Below are 20,862 nucleotides of genomic sequence, written 5' to 3'. Positions count from 1 at the left end.
TAAGATGCTAGCCTAAGAAAAATTACTAAATTCTGCGTTTCAGAAACTTCTCTTCTGGGCATGGTGGCACATACCTTCTAATCTCAGCACTCTGGAGGCTGAGGCAGGAGGATCATAAGTTCCAGGATGAGTTCTAGGCCAGCCCAGACTAGTTAGTGAAACCCTGTTTCTAAAAAAATAAATTTTAAAGCAAAAAAAGTTCTCAATTTTTAGGAATTCTGATCACTTTAAGTATAACATTTGTACAGCTGTAGAAATAACTACTCCAAGAATTACTCTTCCTCTTTTATACTCACTTGTCACCTGTTGTTATTAAGCAAAACACTATTGAAATCTTCAGTTAAAGTTATTTACTCTGAAATACTGATTAAACACAATTTTGCTACATTTTTCATACTACATTCAGATAAAAATATATTAAATCAGGAAGAGAAATTTGGAAAGTAGTCCATAATCAAAATCATTTAGTTTTAGAAAAATTTACAGTCATATAAATCACCTGGGAGTCTTGTTTAAATGCAAATTAATTTTCAACATTTCTAGGATATAGATTCTGCACCTTAACAAGTTTCCAGTTGATACCTTAGCTGCTAGTCTTTGAACTATACTTTGAGAAGCAAAAATAAAGGTAGTAAGTGGAGAAGATAGGTGTAAAGATACAGTTAACATTTAGTGATATATACTGAGGATTGTGCTAATTATAACTATAGAGTAGATATTATTTCCATTATAAAGATTAATTTAGGTTTTAAGAGGTTAAAGCCTGCATCACACAGCAAATAGAAGAGAAGGGATTACAGCTAAGGTCTGGCTGAATTTAAGGGTAGTATTGCTGTCACTGCCCATCCTTTAACATGTCACAGATGGTATATTTAGAAAACAGTAAGTAAACAATTTTGTAGAATTTCAGTTTAAAACAATTAAAAATTTTCAGAATTAGAAAATAATACTGCTGCTTTACCCTTGTGAAATTTATTAAGAACACCAGAGTACCAGTAATCAAAGAATCAATGATTGCTAGTTTTTAATCTATCCTATTTTATAATCAGATTGTAGCGAAAATTTCAGTGTCAATTTTGAAACTGATTTTAAGAGCACTTTATAGAAGCAGAAATTCAGTAACAGTATTTGAGACCAATAGAATGAAATATTTCAAATGAAACTTTTAATTAATTAAATGCAGAATACTTCATATAAAGCTACCTTAACTGTGTTTCCCCTAAAATATTCAAAATACAATACTGTTTTTGTAGAGTCAGCGAGCTTCAGTGAACATGACAGTTGGTGGCTTGAGTTTGACATCACCCGAATTGAAAATGGGGAAACCTCCTTCTCCAAGTTCAGACTTATATGCATATGGCTGCCTTTTATTGTGGGTATGTTATTTTTTGAAATGGATCAGTCACTTTATATTTCACTAAGTAAAATGGTGATTATGGTATTCTCCCTAATATGTTACTCTTCAGTGGTAGACTTTTAGTAGGTTTTTATTTTAGTTTTTATCATAAACTGTTGATGTACTTCCTATTACCTATTGTGTACTTTCTATAATTTAACTTGATATCTATTATAGGTGTTATAGTTTTGTTAAAGTCAGGATTAACAACGAAGATAATTTTGTACTATGTTAAGCTGGAAATAGTTCATGGGTATGTGGCAAATAAGTTCTAAATGACCCCTGGGTAGATGTTTCCACTCTCATTGAAAACTAAGTAACTTTCTTACTCATGGTTTAAGAATTATGAGGGATTAAATATTAACAAGGGAAGAATATCTGTTTTTCTAATCAACATTGTACTGGAGGTTCTAGCCCAAGGATCAACAAAAAATGTCTAGGAATATGCATAAAAACTACTAGACCTAACATGAATTTAGAAAGGTAACAGTTTTAATTTCAGTGTAATTGTACTTTTATATACTAGAAACAAATAATAGGAAACTGAAATTTAAAAATTATTTACAAAAGTATCAAAAATAAGGAATTTTTGACAAATTTAATAAAAGGTATAATGCCTGTTACACTGAAAACTACAAAACATTTCTGAGAGAAATTATAGAAGACTTGGATAAAGAGATACACTGTACTGATGGACTGAAAGCCTTGTTTAAAATGTCAGTCCTTCTCAGATTGGCCTGTAGATTCAGTGCAGTTTCAACAAAAATGCTGGGGTTTTTTTTGGCAGTTAGATTCTGTAATTTATAAAAAAATGCCAAGGATGTGGGATAAAGAAAGGATTTTTTTTTTTTTTTGGTGCAGGGGATCAAACTCAGGTCCTTGTGCTTGTGCAGCAGGCGGCGAAACCACTTGAGCTAAATCTCTGGCCCCTAAAAGAAAGGAATTTTGAAAAAGAACAAAATTAGAGGATTTACACTACCTGATTTCAAGACTTAATAAAAAAGTTACAATAAATTAAGACAGTATGACAGTGGTATAAAGTTAGACATATAAATGAATGGAACAGAATAGGACAGTGGAAATAAACCTGCCTATATCTGATCAATTGACTTTTGACAAAGATGCCAAGGTGGTTTTCTGTCTGAATGGAGTGTCTTTAAAATAAGTGGTTCTAGAACAAATGGGTAGCCGTATGCAAAGAATAAGCTTTGATTCATCTGCACACCATGTATAAAAACAAACTCAAAATGTGTATTAAACCTAAATGCAAAACTGAATTTTCTAAAACTTCTAGAAGGTAACAGGAAAAAAATCTTACTGATTTTGAATATTGAAAATATTTAAGTAGGACACAGAAAACAGCCATAAAAAGAATAATTCATCAAAATTTAAAAGTTTAGTTTCAGTTTTTGAGGAAACTCCACTACTGATTTCCATAGTAGTTTTACTAGTACTTTCCTGGCAACTGTGTTGTAGAAGGGTTCTTTTTTCCCTGCAGCCTCTCCAGAATTTATTATTTGATTTCTTGGTGGTGGCCATTCTCTCTGGAGTAAGGTGGAATCTCAGTGTTGTTTTAATTTGCATTTCTCTAGTGCCAACAATGTTGAACATTTTTTTAATGTATATATTGGCCATTTGTACTTCTTCTGAGAAGTGTCTATTCATTTTGGTTGACCATTTGTTGACTGGGCCTTTTATTTTTTTTGGGGGGGGTCTAATTTTTTTGAGTTCTTTATATGTTCTAGATATTAGTCCTTTGAGGAGTAGCTGGCAAATTTTTTCCCCCATTTTGTAGCTTATCTCTTAACTCTTAGTTGTTTCCTTTGCTCTGCAGAAGATTTTTAATGTAATCTAATCTCATTTGTTGATTCTTGATGTTATTTCTTGTGTAGTTGAAGTTCTGTTTAAAAAGTCCTTACTTGTGCCCATGTCTTCAAATTGTTACTTTATTTTCTAGCAGATTGCTTATGTTTTAATATTTATATCTTTGATCCATTTTGATTTAGTTTTAGTTTATAATGAAAAATATGGGTCTAGATTTACTTTCTGCATGTGGATAGCAAGTATTCCCAGAACCATTTGTTAAAGAGCCTATGTTTTCTCCAGTGTTAGGTTTTTCTTCCATTTGTCAAACATCAGATGGGTGAATATTCTTAGGATTCTTTCCTACATCTTGTATTCTGTTTTACTGATCTACATGTCTTTTTTGTGCCGTATTGTGCTGTTTTTATAATCATTGTATCTTTGTAGTATAGCTTAAGTCCAGGATTGTTGTACCTCCTGCTTTGCTGTTGTTACTCAGGTTTGCTTGTGTTATCCTGGATCTCTTCTGGTTCATAGGATTTTTAGGATTGTTTTCTCTAGTTTTGTGAGGAATTCTATTGGTATTTTGTGTGAGATTGCATTAAATCTGTGTATCAATTTTGGAAGTATGCCTTTTTTGCCAATATTGGTTCTGCCTATCTGAGAAAAGGAAATATCTTTCCATTTTCTGAGTATCCATCCAGTTTTTCTTTTTTTGGTATGGGGGATCGAACTCGGGTTCTTGTGCTTGTGAGGCACGTGGCAGAACCACTCAGCTAAATCCCCGGCCTTCCATCCAGTTTTAAAATTTTGATTATTTAAAAAAAATAACTTCTCTTTCTTTACTGGGCTATTCCATTTTTTCATTTACTCTAGAAAAATTACAATTATTAAGACATTTTTATGATGATTGTTTTCAAGTTCTTGTAAGATAATTACAACATATGCTTCATTCTGCTGTTGATTTCAGTTTCTCACTGTAGTTGTGGTTTTTCTTGGTTATTTGAATGTCGTGATTTTAATTTTAATGTCGTGTATCCTGGACATTTGGCTACTATTTTAATGGATTATGGATCCTGTTGAACTTTTTTTTTTTGAACCAGGGATCGAACTCAGGACCTTGCACTGTTGAACTTTTTATTTTAGCAGTTAGTTATGTCATTTCGATTTAATATAGAAGTCCTAAATTACTTTCTAAACACAGTTTTAATGGCCATCTCATTTTGATAGCTTTTTCAGTTATATTTTAATCTGTGTGGCTTATTGCGTGTTGCTTCTTGTGTTTGAGGAAGGAAAATAACTTTCCAAGGCTGAGCTGCCTGGTGCTTCTAAATATGGGAATGGAGTCTTTGGTTTATGGATAAAGCTTTTTGAGCTGGGTGCCTGTTGTAGCAGATACTCCTTCTACTCCCTTCTGTGGCAGATGGAGAATACTTCCTTGGCCACTTGTTTTAGTGGGATCGTTCTGCTTATAGAGGTTAGAGTGTACTTACAGGACCAGCCTCTTGTGGCATGATTTCCTCTATTAGTGCCTCTGCCCTTGAGTTTTCAAGTGAACACCCTTACTGTTTCTCTCAGGCTTACTTGTTAGTGTTGGTGGCATTCCTGTTAAATTCAGGAAAGAATGAACTTGCCTATGCTGCTTTCTGTTGCTAGCTTGGGGGGTTGAAAAACACCAAGCCTGCATAACTCTTGCTTTTGGTGGTGGGGTATAAGATAACCTGTTGCTATTTTGTTCTTCTATTCTTGGGGTCTTCATAAACAGTTTGACTTCCTCTTTTGACCTTTCAAAATTTTCCTTTGGTTGTATTTTATGGCATTTCCAGATTTGTAGTAATTACAGTGCTTCTAACATTTGAATATGGTTTAGTAAATTGTAAAAAAGTAAAATATTGTGGTTATGTCAAAAATATATGTACCTTTTAGAGATATATACTAAAATATTTACAGATGAAATTATGAGATGCATAAGTTTTTCCTCAAAGATAATATATATGGGTTTGTGCATAGGACAAAAATGATTATTGATGATTGTTATGGCTGGTTGATGAATACATGGGACTCAGTATCTGTGTATATGTAACCAATTCTCCATATTTAATAGTTTTTTAAAGTGTTTATAGTGTGTATCTCCTATGATTGATATTTTAGGAGCCTCAGGAACCATATGGTTGCTTGTAATAAATGGGTAGGTATTATCAGAGTGTTTTTGTTCTGCAGTAGTTAATGTGCTTTTTTTTTGTTACTGGGGATTGAACTCAGGGACATTGCATTTTCGAGGCATGCGCCATGCCACTGAGCTAAATCCCTGGCCCGAGTTAATGTGCTTTTTAAAATGAGCTCCTCTCTATTCACCAGAATTTAAAGAGTTCCAGATTTGACTCTTCTATAGGATTAGTACTTACTAATCCTTTGATACATGGAGAGTCTTTCATTTTTTTCCCTTGTGTTACAGCTTTTTGTTCAAAATCAGGAATTTGAGACAAATGAAGATGGAATCCCCAAAGTGGATCAGTTTCATTTGGTATGTGAACTTTTTGTCATTTACTGGTGTGAAACATGTATAATAATGTAAACTTAAGTATTTGACTAAGAGTTTTCCCTAATTTTTATAAGAATCTGAAGTAGCATTTGTAGTAAAGGAGTACTGCAAAAAATTCAAGTGCATGACTTACACCAGTGTTAGATAATTTAATATTACTGTTATATATTTGTCACATAGATTATATAAATCATCAAGTGAAAATTAGGAAAAATATTGTTTATATATGTTCCAATAAGTACCTATGTTTTTTTTCTCTGTAATTCATGTGTGTTTTTGAGATAGTTTTGTCATTCATGTGTTTTCAGCCAAAATATTTTGAGTACTTTTCTGTCCCATGGGTTAGATTAGGTGCTAGATTACAAGGATTCTAGAAATGAAAATAAAATTAATAATTTAGAAATATGGGGGGCCGGGGATTTAGCTCAGTGGTTCTGAAGCCTGCCTTGGAAGCGCAAGGTCCTGAGTTCGATCCCCAGTACCAAAAAAAAAAAAAAAAAATGAACAAATAAACAACCAAGATCTATAAATAGACTATGAGGAAAGTAATTTGGAGAAAGTTAATTTTTATTTCTTCATATAAAGGGGCAACCCACTATGACTAGATTATCTGAAAGTTAAATGATAATATAATTGTCTGGTTCTAAAAGTTCCCATGGTATTTTGATAGTTTGAACTACAGTGAAGGAATACATATAATTTTATGATCATACTCGTGTATTTTGGACCACAAAAATACTTTGTCTTATAATAACTTCTAATATCTCATGAATTTTTTTAACACTTTAGAAATAATGTGTTGGAGCCTTGCTACACTTCCTGGGTAGTAGTAAAATGTATTTGAGACTATTTTTGAGAGATTATGAATGTATGTATTATACTTCCCAGCTACTCCTGGATAATGAGATAACAAGGTTAATAAAAGTTTAGTGTTGAATATGGCTAATATTTCTTGCTATTAAGTAATATTACATCAGAGGTTACACTTCACCCAAAGTGAATACCTAGAACCTTTGTATTTTTAGATTTGATAGAAAAATTACCTTCTATCAAGTTATTCTAAAATATAGTCACTTAAAACACACTATCCTACCATTTTGTAAGTCAGGAATCTTGGTAAAGCTTATTTAGTCCTCTGCTTTCAGGATCTTTCACAGGCTGCAATCAGGTTGTTATCTGGGCTATAGTTACTTAAAGCATGACTGGGCAAAGATGTTACCCAGCATCATTCACAAGATTCAGTTTCCTTAAGTTTGTTGTTGGGAGAATGGCCTCAGTTCTATTCTAGTTGTTGGCCATAAGTTGCTCTTGCTTTGCCATGTTTTCATCATGGCAGCTTATTTCATGAAAGTGTATAAACAGAGAAGGCAAAAGAGAGTGTATTTGCTGGACAGAAGTTAAAGTTTTTCAGATCCAAATCACAGAAGTGGTATTTTATCACTTTTACTCTATTGTCTTCGTTTGATAACAATTCTTGAGGTGCAGGCTATTCTCAAGGTAAGGAGATTACATAAGGTCATGAATACCAGGAGGTTGTAATCATTTGCGACAGTGACTTTGTCTACCATAAAGTATAATCTGCCACCCATGTGCTTAGTACTCTGCTCACTGTGTGTAAATGAGGATGAATAAATACAAAGTCCTTGTGTTAGGTACTCATGGACATCAAATTACTGTGTAAGAATCCTTGGCTCATGTACTATTTGATTCTAAGATATGAAGTAACCATTAATGCTAGGAATGGGATTGCCTTTGATTGCATTTGCATTTTGTGATCATATTTAGTTATCAAACAAAGCCAGGGTTGTAGTCTGGACATTACAAATGTCATACCACAATCGGAGAAGAATGTGAATTCTAGAGATCAGGCCCTTGAAAGAGTTAATTTATCATCTCTATCTTCCAGCAAAATTCCTTTAGTAATATCTACAACAGATGGCCTCAGCCTCTGCAAAACTACTTCTAAGTTCAGGGCAACCCATTTCACTATTGTATAACTTATTGTTTATTTTAAGATCAGTTTCTTCATATATGTGTCATGCATAACTCAAAAGTTACAAAAGGAAGTACATATTATAATAAGTAATCTGCCTGTCCCTTAGCTACCCAGTTTCATTCCCCAGAAACACCAGTGTTATTGCTAGCTTCTTAATGATCTCTTCAGAAAAGTCTATGCATCATTTTTAAAAAAGTAGATTATTATCTTTCATTACATTTAAAAAAAGTTTTGGGGCCGGGGATTTAGCTCAGTGGTTTCGCCGCCTGCTGCGCAAGTGCAAGGACCCAAGTTTGATCCCCGGTTCCAAAAAAAAAAAAATTTTGGAATTTTTATGTGATTTGTAAGTCAGGGAAGAGACTCAAATTCATTTTTGTGTATAATATGAAGTGAGGATGTAATTTTATATTTTTACATATGGATAGATAGGTAGTCCAGTACTGTTCATTGAATAGTCTGTCAGCTTTTCCTGGATTAATAATTCCCCTCTATCTTGTGCCATGTTTGCACATATTAATCTATTTTGGACTCTTCTATTCTACTAACTTGTTTTTGAACATATACCAGTATTGTACTTTTGTTGATACTATATCTGTAATGGAAGGCTTTGGCTTTCTTCCCTTGTATTTTCCTTGTAATGTCATCTTGCATGATACTGGGACTTTATTCTTCCATATGAATTTTGGCACCAACTTGTTTAGTTCTCTGAAAATAGTTGACAGTTGGAATCATGTTGAGTTCATAGGTTAGTTTGAAAGAGAATTGCTATGTTAATGATATACTTTCTTTTGTCATTGGAAAAATACTTTTCCTTTTATTTAAGACTTTATTATTATTTTACTCAAAATAGACTTTTATTATGAATTATTTTTAACAATTTAATATTTCTAGAATTGAAATGTATAATTGGAGACTTTTAATCATAGTTTGTAGTTTGGCAGTATTTTGATTTCCTTAGTATTTTAATGGGTCTTAAATTCAATGAAATATGGCATGTCATTCAATGATGATTTTTAATAACTTTAAAACAGTTTTATTAAGAATCTACCTATCAGTTCATCCATTTAGGGTATACAACTCGTTAATGTTTTTGCATATTCATAGATATGTGCAGCCATCACAATTGTAGGACATTTTCAACTCAAAAAGAAACCAGGGCTGGGGATTTAGCTTAGTGGCACCGCGCCTGCCTCTTAAGAGCAAGGTCCTGAGTTCTATCCTGGGTACCAAAAAAAAAAAAAGAAACCTCCATATACTTTTTAATTATCCTCTCCCAGTATCTCCATTTCCCTACTCTATCTCTAATTAACCACTGGACATTTTTTGTGTTCACAGATTTCCCTACTGTGGACGTTCATATGAATGGAATCATATAATTAATGTGAACTAGGTGCTTTCATTTAGCACAATGTTTTCAAGATTCATTCGAATTCTAGAATTAATACTTTATTCCTTCTTATGGCCAAGTAACATTCCATCAAATAGATTTAAAACCAGTTCCATTTATCTGTTGATGGACATTTGGTTCTGTTATAGCTTGTATCTAGATACTCCCCCAAAGCCTCATGTGCTCATAGGTGGGGTTTTTCCAGAGCTGGCTGGATCTAGTTCGTGTGATACTGGGATTAAGGGTGTGTGGTACTAAATTAATCTGCTGATTGGAATTAGCATTCTTCTGGGTATGTCTGAATAGATTTACTGAAGACAAATGCCCCACTCTGGGTGTGGGTGGTACCATCCAAAAGGCTTGTAGCCTGGATGGGATAAAAGGGATAGGTAGACTCACTACTTCCTGTTGCTGCCTCCTGCCTGCCTATGCCATGGCCTGTTTCTCCTTTGCGATGCCCCTTTGCCATGCCACCCTGCCTTGGAGCCAGCCGACTGTGGACTGAAACCTCTACAATTTTAGTATATGTGCTGCCGAAGTGAGCACAACTGAAACCTCTACAAACTGTAAGCTAAAATAAACTTTTCTCCTTTAACTTTGGGTGTCAGGTGTTTGGTCTCAGCAATGAGAAAAGTAACTAAGGTTCTTTCTGCCTTTTGGATATTATGAATAATGCTAACTATAAACACTTGTATACAGATTTTTGAGTGGACAAATGTTTTAATTTCTCTTGGATATATATACCCAGGAGTAGAACTCTTGGGTCATAGTACAACTGTTTGTTTAAGGAACTGATGAACTATCTTCCAAAGCAGTTACACTATTTTACACTTAGGGTTACAGTTTTTCCTCATCAACACTTATCAGACTTTTGATTGTAGCTATCTTAGTGAGTGTGAATTATTATCACATTATAGTATTGATTTATACTTCTCTGGTAATTAATGATGCTGACCATATTTTCCTGTGCTTATATGCCACTCGTATGTCTTTCTTGGAGAAATCCCTATTTGGATCCTTTTTCTCTTTTTAAATTGGGTTGTATTTCTATTGTTGAGTTGTATAATTTGCTTACATATTTTGATACAAGTTCCTGATTAGATAGATATATAGTTTGCAAATATTTTCCCCCATTCTGTGGGTGCTGTTTAATTTTCTTTTTAAGTGTCCTTTGAAGCATAAAAGTTTCTAATTTTCATTAAGCCAGTTTTTCTTTGTTGCATGTGCTTTTGGTATCATATCTAAAAGTCTTTTGCCAAATCTGAAGTCACAAAGTGGGATGCATTAGTAGAAGCCTGTAATCCCAGCACTTGGGAGACCAAGGCAGGATTATGAGTTGAAGGCTAGCTGGGATACATAGTTCCAGAACAGCCTGGAGCCTTTCTCAAAACAAAAATATGTTAGATATTTACCTCTATATTTTTTCTTAGAGTTTTATAATTTTAACTCTTATATCTAGCTTTTTAATCTATTTGAGTTGAAATAAGGGTCTAGCTTCATTTTTCTGCTAGAACCAGCTACCCAGCTATACCAGCACCATCTGTTGAAGAGACTACTCTTTTTCACTGAATTGTGTTGGCATCCTTGTTGAAATCAGTTGACCATGGATATATGAGTTTACCTCTATACTCTGAATTCTATTCCATTGGTCTACAGATGGCTTTTAACTTTTGATGGGGTTACATCTTGATAAGCCCATCATAACTTGAAAATATGGTAAGTTGAAAATGCATTTGTCTTACTTTGTTCATTGCTGAGACAAATACCCAACACCCACAAGTTAAAGGAGAAAAGGTTTATTTTGCTCACAGTTTGTAGAGGTTTCAGCCCATAGTCAGCTAGTTCGAAGGCAGGGTGGCATGGCAGCAGGGCATGGCAGAGGAGAAAGGTCCATGGTAGAGAAGGGAGCGGCAGCGGTGCAAACCTCCCTTTTCCTTCATCCTATCCAGGTTATAAGCCTTTTGGGTGGTGCCACTCATACTCAAGGTGAGCCTTCTCCTTATCTACACCTAGAAATAATTACTAATTCTAATCAGTAGACTAATTTAGAACCACACATCTTTAATCCCATTAGTATTAATCCTAGATCCAGCCAGCTCCGAAAAGCCCCACCTACGAGCACATGAGGCTTTGGGGGGACATCTAGATACAAGCCATAATAGCATTTATACACCTAACCTACTGAATGTCATAGCTTAACAACACAGAAAACAGTAGACCATTGCTTGGTTACCTTCATGGACATGTGGTTGACTGGGAGCTGTGGCTTAGTGTAGCTGTTCAGCATCATGACAGAGCACATTTCTAATCTGGGAAAAGATAAAAATTAAACATATGAAGTATGGTTTCTATTGAAGGCATATCATTTTTCTACCATTGTAAAGTAAATTTTAAGTTGAGCCATCATAAGTCAAGGACCAACTGTCTATATCTGCTATTTTGTCACTATCATATTATTTTGATTACTATTACTTTGTAGTCAGTTTTGAAATGGAGAAATTTGTATTCTTCTGCTTTATTGTTTTTTTCAGGGTTTTCAGGATTGTTTGTCCTAAATCCTTGGAAATTCCATGTGAATTTCAGAATTAGCTGGTCACTTTCTACAGTGAAGTCAATTAAGATTCTGATAAGGCTGGATATGGTGGTACATGCCTGTAATCCTAGCTACTTGAGGGTGAGATAGGAGGCTAAGTTTGAGGCCAGCCTGGGTAACTTACTGAGATTATTTACCAAAATACAAATTTTAAAAAGGGCTGGGGATGTAGTTCAGCACTAGAGTGCATGCCTAGCATATATGAGGTCCTGAGTTCTGTCCCAAGAACTCTTACCTCTACCCCAAACACACACAAGATTCTGAAAAGAATTGTTTTCAATCTATGGATCAGTTTGGGGAGTGTTGCCACCTAACATGAGATACTTTTCCACTTACTTACATACATAATTTCCTTCAGTAATATTTGTGGTTTTCAGAGTACGTGTTTTGAATTTCTTTTGTTAAATTTATTCTCATAAGTTTTTAGTGTATATTTCCATGTCATTTGTAAAGAGAGATAGTTTTACTTTCTCCTTTTCAATCTGGAATTTTATTTTTACTTTTCTTGCCTAAATGGCTAGAATCTCTGTGCAGTGTTGCATAGAAGTGGTGAGAGTAGATATCATTCCTTGTCCTGAGCTATTAGAACGAATTAAGGAGGTTGTAAGATCAATATACAAAAATTAATTGTATTCTTATAAATTTGTAATGAACAACAAGAAAGTGAATTTGTTAGAAATAGTTTTATTCACAAAAATATCAGAAAAAAAATACTTGGTAAAGCTAGTTCCTTCTCTGTTTCTATTTTAGCAGAGATTTTGTGGCTATTCCTGCTTATTTGCCTTCAAGACCTTTACAGTCAACTGACCTAGTTTCAAGGAGGAAGAGTTGAGTGTATTTTCATTGGAGTCCTGTAAACTTTGTAAATTAACTTAGGGAAATCCAACACATTTGTGATGAGAGTCATTTTTGTCTAAGAATAATGTAAGACTTTTAATTTGTTCCAGATATACTTTTTTGTTTTTGAGGAACAGGTTTTTTTTTTTTTTTCAGTGTAATAATGTGCTCTGATTGAAATAATCACAAAGGGTAAATACAAGACATACTAAGGTGCCTTGGGAGGTGGAATTAATGGAAAAATAACATCTTGGGGTTGTTTACATTTGATAATACAAAGAATGTTACTTGAAATCTTGGCAAAGGATAAATTCTGGCTCCCACAATGATGATGATAGTGGTAGTGGAGGTAGAAAGTTTCCAGAGATAATCACTTCAAAACTGTGACCAAAAACAATTGACAAGGTGAAGAAAGTTACACTTCTGGGCAGGGAAATTTGAGTGTGAGATTTTCATAGTACGAAATTCTTGACCCTAGTACCTTATAAAAGAAGGAAAAGGGGAAATCATGAAATGTCAGAATTTCACTGTTTTTGAGACTTGAGCAGTGATTCTTTTTTCTTTTACCTTTTTTTCAGTGTAATTCAATTTTGTTGTTTTATTACTGGAGATAACCCTTTCCAATGAAACATAGGTTGAATTTGGTGGGAATCTTAAAAAATTTAAATAGAAAAATTTGATTTTAGCTTCTATCAGTGAAAAAAGGTTTTAGTCTTCATTACAGGATTGTCCTTTTGTTTCAATTTTTTATTTTTAAAAAAAGTCTTTTTCCTTGCAGGATGATAATGTCAGATCCCTCCTCTGTAGTTTGATGTATTTTAGAAGTTCATTGACTGCTGAGCAAGTTTCAAATGCTGAATGTTTCTTGCTACCGAAGGTGAAATCCATTCCAAACCCAGAAAAAGAGATTGAATATAGTCAATATAAAAAGGAAGATGAATTAAAGATGGAGAACTTGGATACATATAAAGAAAAACCAAGAAATAGTGAAGCTAACATTGATTGATGTTAATATTCTATTGTTGCAGGTGTTCCTGTAAAAAACTTTCAGTTTAATAGATCAAAGATCTGGAAATGTTCTGGAGCTAATTGGATAGTGCCTTTGGTGTTCACATTGTGAAAAATAAAAGGTGTTTGTCATGCCTAAAAATTATTTGTATGCTTTGCAATTTTTCTTAATTTGCAGTTATTAAGGGGAGGATTTTCTGTCTGTACTTACTGAAATTGAATAAGTAGACTGATAACTTGAAATAGGAAAGATTATTAGATTGCTAGACAAAAGTCATACAGATTTTCGGTATATTGACTGGCTGATGATGAAGGTAATTTTGTTCAGTAAGTGACAGTTGGCATTTACTCTGCTGTTCTGGAAATACAGAGATAAAACATGCTGCCTGCACTTATGAAAGTCTCACTTGTTGAATAATTAAGATATTTAGGCAGATCTGTATAATACAGTATGGAATATACAATGGTAGCACTGGACTTCATGGGATTATATAGGAAAAGTACTCATCCTGTTGAGTAGTTTCAGGGAAAGCTTTCTGGAGAAAGTAATACCTTAATTAAATCTTAATAACTTTAAAAAATTAAATTTTTACTGATAACAAAAACATAAATAGTGTATTAGTGAAATAATGTTTCTGTATATGTATACATCGGGTAATGTTTAAATCAGGTTAAACATACTTATCCTCTCAAATATTTGTATACTTTTAAGTTAGAAATGGTCAAAGTCCTTTCTTCTAGCTTTTTGAGATGTACAGTACATTATTGTTACCTGTTTACACCTTTCTGGGAAATAGCATCCCAGAACTTCTTGCTCCTAACTTTAACTTAGGACCCATTGATGAACCTTTCCCCATCACTATCCCCACTCCTTACCCCCACCCCCTTCACTCTTCCTGGCCCCTGATAATGACCATTCTACACTCAGCTTCTATGTGGCCTGTGTTTCCTGAATGCACATATGAGTGAAATCATGCAGTACTTGTTTGTCTGTGCCTGGCTTTGCATAGTGACCACCAGTTCCATCCATGTTGATGCAGTTGGCAGGATTTCATTGTTTTTTTTTAATGGCTGAATAGCATTTCATTGTGGATATATAAGTAATGATGGTTTCCTTATTCATCTGTCATTTGATGGACACTCAGGTTGTTGCCATTTCTTGGCTGTTGTGAATAGTGCTGCATATAACATGGCAGTGCAGATGTTTGTTCAATATACTGATTTCATTTCATTTGGATATATATCCAAGAATGGGATTTATGGTAGTTCTGGTTTTAATTTCCTTTAGGCAACTCCACAGTGTGTGTCATAAGGCTGTAGTAACTTACATTACCTCTAATAGTATACAGGGGCTTCCTTTGGGCACATGTGATCTTTAATCTTTTCAGAGTGGGGTAATCTCATTTTGATTTGCATTTCCCTTATGATTAGTGGTGATAAACATCTTTTCATGTGTGTGTTGGGTGTTTGTATGTCTTCTTTTTTTCTGTTCCGGGGATTGAACTCGGGACCTTGTGCTCACGAGGCAGGTGGCAGAACCACTGAGCTAAACCCCTGGTCCCTGTATATCTTCTTTTGAGAAATGTCTATTTATATATTGCCTAGTTTTTAATCAATTTATTTTTTGATATTTAGTTTTTGGCATTATGTATTCTGGATACCAACTCCTTGTCGGATAAATTGCAAATATTTTCTATTCTGTATGTTGTCTGTTTACTCTGTAGATTGTTTCCTTTGTTGTACAAAAGATTTTTAGTTTGATGTACTTCCATTTGTCAGTTTATGCTTTTGGGGCCTTGTTCAAAAATTCTTTGCCCATTCTAATATCCTGAAGTGTTTCCTCAGTGTTGTCTTCTGGTAGTTTCATAGTTTCATTTATAGCATTTAAGTCTTTAATCCAGTTTGAGTTGATTTTTTGCAGCTGGCAGCTAGTTTCATTCTTCTGCATGTAGGTGACCAGTTTCTGAGTACCATTTATTAAAATGAGTGTCCTTTCTCCAGTGCCTTTTCTTAGCATCTTTGTCAAAAAAGTTTACTGTAGATGCACGAGTAACTTCTAGGCTCTCTGTCATGTTCCATTGGTCAATGTGTCTGTTTTTATGCCACTATCATGCAGTTTTGATTTCTATAGCTTTATTATGTGTTTTGAAGTCAAGTAGTATGATGCTTCCAGCTTTGTTCTTTTTGCTCAAGATAGCCTTGTCTATTTCTTTTTTTTGTGGTTCCAGATAATAAATTTTAGAATTGTGTTTTCAAGTTCTATGGAGATTGTCATTAGTATTTTGTTAAGGATTGAATTGAATCTGTAAATTGCATTAGGTCGTATGGACATTTTAGTAATATGCTTCCAATACATGAACACAAGGTTTCTTTTTACTTCTTTGTGTCCTTTTCAATTTTTTTCATGAATGTTTTGTAACTTTTATTATAGAGATCTTTCACCTCTTTAGTTAAATTCTGGAATATTTTTTGTGTATTGTAAATGAAATTCCTTTCTTGATTTCTATTTCAGACAATATGCTATCAGCATATAGCATCAATATTGATTTTTGAATGTAGATTTTGCATCATGCAACTTTACTGAACTCATATAGTTCTAATAGTTTTTTTTGGTGGAATTTTCTAAATATAAGATCATATCATTTATGTACAGAGACAGTTTGACTTCCTACTTTTCCAGTTTAGATGCCCTTTATTTCTTTCTCTTGCCTGATTGCTCTGGTTAGGATTTTCAGCAGTATGTCAAATAAAAGTGGTTAGAGTGACATTAATGAATAAGAATGTAAAACTCACTGGTAAGAGTGATTATACAAATTCTGAATGCTGTAATATTGTAAATATGATGTATAAATCATCTTTATCATAAAGGACTCAAAAAATTAGACCACCTCAAAATAAAAGACCCAGTCAAAAAAATGAGTAACTGAAATGAATTGGACACTCTCTGATGAATAAATACATGAAGAAGTACATAAATAATCTCTGGCAATTAGAGAAATGCAAATTAAAACAACACTGAGATCCCATCTTACCCCAGAATGGCTATCAAGAAATCAAATAATAAATGCTGGCGAGGCTGAGGGAGAAAAAGGACCCCATCTACATTATTGGTGGGAATGTAAACTAGTACAACTGTGGAGATTCCTCAGAAACTTAAAACTAGAAATGCCATTTGACCCAGTTACTTCCCTTCTAGGTATCTTCCCACAAGAATTAAAGACATCATGTTACAGTGATACATGCATATCCATGTGCAGCACAGTTTGTAATAGCTAAATCAGAAGTAGGCTGTATGTCCATTAACAGATAAATGGGGCCTGGGGATTTAGCTCAGTGGCACTGCACCTGCCTTGCAAGGGGAAGGTTCTGAGTTCGATCTCCGGTACTGCAAAAAAACCCACAAAAAAACAAAAACCCAGCCAACCAAAACAAAACACACATAAATGGATAAAGAAAATGTGGTATTTACAGACAGTGAAGTACTACTCTGCCATAAAGGCTGAACTTGAGTCAATAGTAGAAAAATGGATGTACCTCGAGACCACAATGTTAAATGAAGTAAATCAGACACATAGGCTTAATTATTGCATGGTTTCTCTCATATGAGAAAACCAAAATATAAATAGAAGATAATAGGAAGTAGGGAGAGAGATCTTTCTCAAAGGGGAAGAGATGGAGCGAAGAGGAGGGAGAGAAGAGGAAGGGAATGAAAAAAGAATTATTGTGTTATGTGCATGTACTAACTTCCCACAAGGCATGTAATCTTTATATCCTGCAAACATATATAAATAAAAAAGTAAAAAAAAGTCATCTGTATCTTAAGTATAAAGACTAGAAAACAATGAAGATAATACCTACATTAATATGTTAAGAGATAGGTGATAAAAATATAAAATGGGGTATCAAAAGTTTAGTATGCAGGGAAGAATGGAGTGAAGATACAGAGTTTTCTTGTTAATATATTTTCTCTTCATCTTTTAATTTATTGATTTTTTTGAGTATACATTATCACATTCATCATAGGGAATTTGTACCTGTACATAATTTATCTTGATTCTTTTTTCCTCATTCCTTTCCCTTCACCTCACCTTTCCTTCCCCATTTACAAAAGCTTTGTTTCCATTTTTTTCTACTTGTTTCCTTTTCTCTTCTTTTATCCCGCCCCCCCCCTTGTTCCCCTTCTCATTTGAACATTTTCTTCCTTCTTCCCAATATCTGTGGTTCTTATTTACTCTTTGAGTCTCTCACACAAGAGAAACAATGCGATATATAAACATGTATGTCTGATTTATTTCACTTAAAATTGTTCTCAAAGTGCATCTATTTGCTTAAAAATGTCTCCAGTCTATCCTTTTTTATAACAGTGTAGTACTCCATTGTGTATAACAACCAGATTTTCTTTTTTTTTTTTAATTGGGAGAGAATTTTATTCTAAAAGTGTCATCTTAAACTGCAAGGATATCTGTTAACATCTCAGTTAAACATGCCAAAGGAGAAGACATGTTGTCAAATGCCCGCTTAACCCACCCAAACATCTCAAACCCACCCTTTGGTGACCTTCTATACCCCATTTAAAAAATTTTCTTTTCTTTTTTAAACGAGAAAGTAGGTACATGTTGGTAAGTGCTAACTGTCCATGTTTACATAGAGACACTGTAATCTCTGAGCCCAATATACAGAAAAAGGAGGAAAAAAGCTAGAATTCTATGCACTACTTCACAGGGGCCTAGCACCCTCCAGCTTCCAGCAGAGTGAAGGCAGCAGAAGGGTTTTCTTTTTTCCCACAGAGCATGGTGGTGTTGATATCATACAGTTTGTGTGGACAGGAGGGGATCAAAATGAATTTAGAACAGAAAGTTCTAGAGATCCCTTTTCCATTGTATTCTGCTCAAGGTATCTCCCCACAAAATAAGTTGAGAACCATGGTGTTTGAGGAAAGACTTTAAGAACAGGACGACTCAGCACAAGAGGGGGAAAAAAGACTGCAACTTGCTCCTAGGGACTAGAGAAAATTAAAAAAAGAAAAAGGTTGAAATCCATCAGTGTTCATTAGTCATCTCCTTCACCCTCCTTTCCTTCCTCCACTTCATCATCATCTTCATCCTCACCTGCATCTTCATCCCCTTCTTCATCAATGTCTTCTAATCCTTCTTCTTCATCATTATCATCATCTTCTCCTTCCCCTTCCTCATTATCCATATCAGGAACCAAGTAGTACTGCAAGGGATTTGGCCAAATAGCATCTTTGATGACCTCTCCTAACTCATCTGTGCCTGCATCAGAATGGTCGGTAAACCAGGTAAAGAAGCTCTTGGGTTCTTCATGCTGCCGCTTACTACCGGCTTTATTCTGTGTTTGACTTGAATGTTCCATCAAATCCTTTCCAGATTTCCATTTGATTTCAGTGGTCTTTGAAGATGGATCACCACTCTTTGTTCAGATGAAATTCTTTGGAGAGAACTTTATTTACTTACTTTGGTACTGGGGGTCGAACTTGGGTCCCTCCACTTGCGAGGCAGGCAGCGGAACCATTGAGCTAAATCCCTGGCCCAAGAGAACTTTATTTTTGAAGTAAGGATTTTCATCAAAATAAAAATCTATTCTGTAACCTGATTGTATATCTTCAAATTCTGTCACTTTGACTCTGGTCAAATAATGCAGTGCCTCTTTGTCTTCCTCGCCAAGCAGCGCAGACACTTGTAGATGGTTAACAAATGTTGTTACCCCAAAATTTGGGATTTTGCCGATCAGTTCTGACCTCTTCTGAAAAAATGGTTAAGTTTATTACATTTTTGTTCTACTTTCAATATCTCCTCACAGCTTGTTCATTAAGTCTGTTTCATTTTGTACTTCATCAGTATGTTCAATTGCTTCTTGTTCTTTTTCTCCCTTGGGTAGGCCCGGCGAGGCAGATGCTATCTCGGACTTGGGGCCCGGAGACTGTCAGGGCTCTTTGGTCAGAGGGTTGAGTGGAGCCTGGCGCTTGGGGGCCATGATATGAGGGAAATCCTGATTTTCTTTATCCATTTATCTATTGATGTGTATCTGGGTTTCCAAGATTTAGCTATTCCAAATTGTGCTGCTATAAACATGGATGTGCGTATATCACTGTGGTATGATGCTTTTAACTCTTTGGGGAAGATACCAAGAGGGGAAGTAGCTGTGTCAAATGAAACCTCTAGTTTTAGTTTTTGACAAATCTCCATACTGATTTCCATATTGGTTCTACCAATTTACACTCGACCCAGCAGTGGAGAAGGGTTTCTTTTTCTTAATATATCCTTTTATTGGTACATTTTAGGTGTACAATATAATGACATTCATCATTGGAAATTTGCGCCTTTACATAATCTTTCTTGGTTCTTATTTATTCCCCCTTCCCCTGCCCTCCCTTCAACCCCTCCATCCCTCCCTATTTACAAAGACTTTGTTTCCTTTTTTTCATTTTCTTGTATTAATTCCATTGCCTTCTTTCCTTTCCCCTACCCATCCCACTTCCCCTTTCCCTTTGCCCCTTTTCTTCCTATTTCACATTATCTATTACACCTTTTAGTCCTTATTTACATTTTCAGTTTCTCACACTAGAGAAACTATTTGGTATTTACACGTGTGTCCTATTTATTTCACTTAAGAGTATTGCCTCAATGTGCATCCATTTAGCAATAAATGTCTCTAATTTCTCATATTTGATGGCTGAGTAGTGTACTCCATTTTATTAAAAAGCCACATTTTCTTTATCCAGTCTCCAGTTGATGGGCATTTGGGCTGTTTCCAAGTTTTAGCTATTACAAACTGTGCAGCTATGAACATGGGTGAGCATGTATCACTGTAGTATGATTCTTTTAATTCTTTGGGGAAGATACCCAGCAGGGGAATAGCTGGGTCAAATGGGACTTGCAGTCCAAGTTCTTTGAGTTATCTCCATACTGATTTCCACAGTGGTTGCACCAGTCGATGCTCCCACCAGCAGTGGAGCAGGGTTCCTCTTTCCCCACAGCCCCACTGGCATTTGTTGTTGGTTTATTTCTTGATAGCAGCCATTCTTTTTGGGGTGAGGTGGAATCTCAGTGTTGTTTTCATCTGTATCTCTCGAATGACCAGTGATGTTGAACATTTTTTTCATATGTTTGTTTGCCATTTCTACAAGAAGGGTTTCATTTTCCCCATGGCCTTGCCAGGATTTGTTATTGCTTGATTTCTTGATGATAGCCATTCTTCTGGAGTTAAATGAAATCTCAGTGTTGTTTTAATTTGCATCTCTTGAATGACCAGTGATGTTGAACATTTTTTAATATGTTTA

The 20,862-nt window shown here is 34.8% G+C and overlaps 1 protein-coding gene and 2 pseudogenes across 14 annotated transcripts in view; 1 reads left to right on the top strand and 2 right to left on the bottom strand.

The window, feature by feature from the left end:
• Positions 1–20,862, top strand: part of Stk31 (serine/threonine kinase 31) — a 100,761-nt gene that overhangs the window by 61,762 nt on the left and 18,137 nt on the right. For 5 of the 14 annotated variants that reach the window (XM_087206652.1, XM_087206656.1, XM_087206658.1 and 2 more), the window contains 3 exons: positions 1,254–1,376; positions 5,655–5,723; positions 13,318–13,704. In XM_087206652.1, the coding sequence (XP_087062778.1) occupies positions 1,254–1,376; positions 5,655–5,723; positions 13,318–13,560 (435 nt within the window). In that variant the 3' untranslated portion in view covers positions 13,561–13,704. Of the gene's footprint in view, positions 1–1,253; positions 1,377–5,654; positions 5,724–11,073; positions 11,111–12,467; positions 12,545–13,317; positions 13,705–20,862 lie in introns of those variants that run through there. The other 9 variants (XM_087206654.1, XM_087206657.1, XM_087206659.1 and 6 more) reach the window with 6 other exon arrangements.
• Positions 18,474–19,026, bottom strand: LOC101721303 (protein SET-like; annotated as a pseudogene).
• Positions 19,029–20,048, bottom strand: LOC147829237 (protein SET-like; annotated as a pseudogene).

Source organism: Heterocephalus glaber, unplaced genomic scaffold (assembly GCF_053883595.1).
Source record: "Heterocephalus glaber isolate CG9 unplaced genomic scaffold, H.glaber_assembly_v1.0 deba00000676, whole genome shotgun sequence".
Classification (NCBI taxonomy): Eukaryota; Metazoa; Chordata; class Mammalia; order Rodentia; family Bathyergidae; genus Heterocephalus; species Heterocephalus glaber.
Note: the sequence above shows the minus strand (reverse complement) of the source record. Positions and strands in the feature narration are given on the sequence as shown.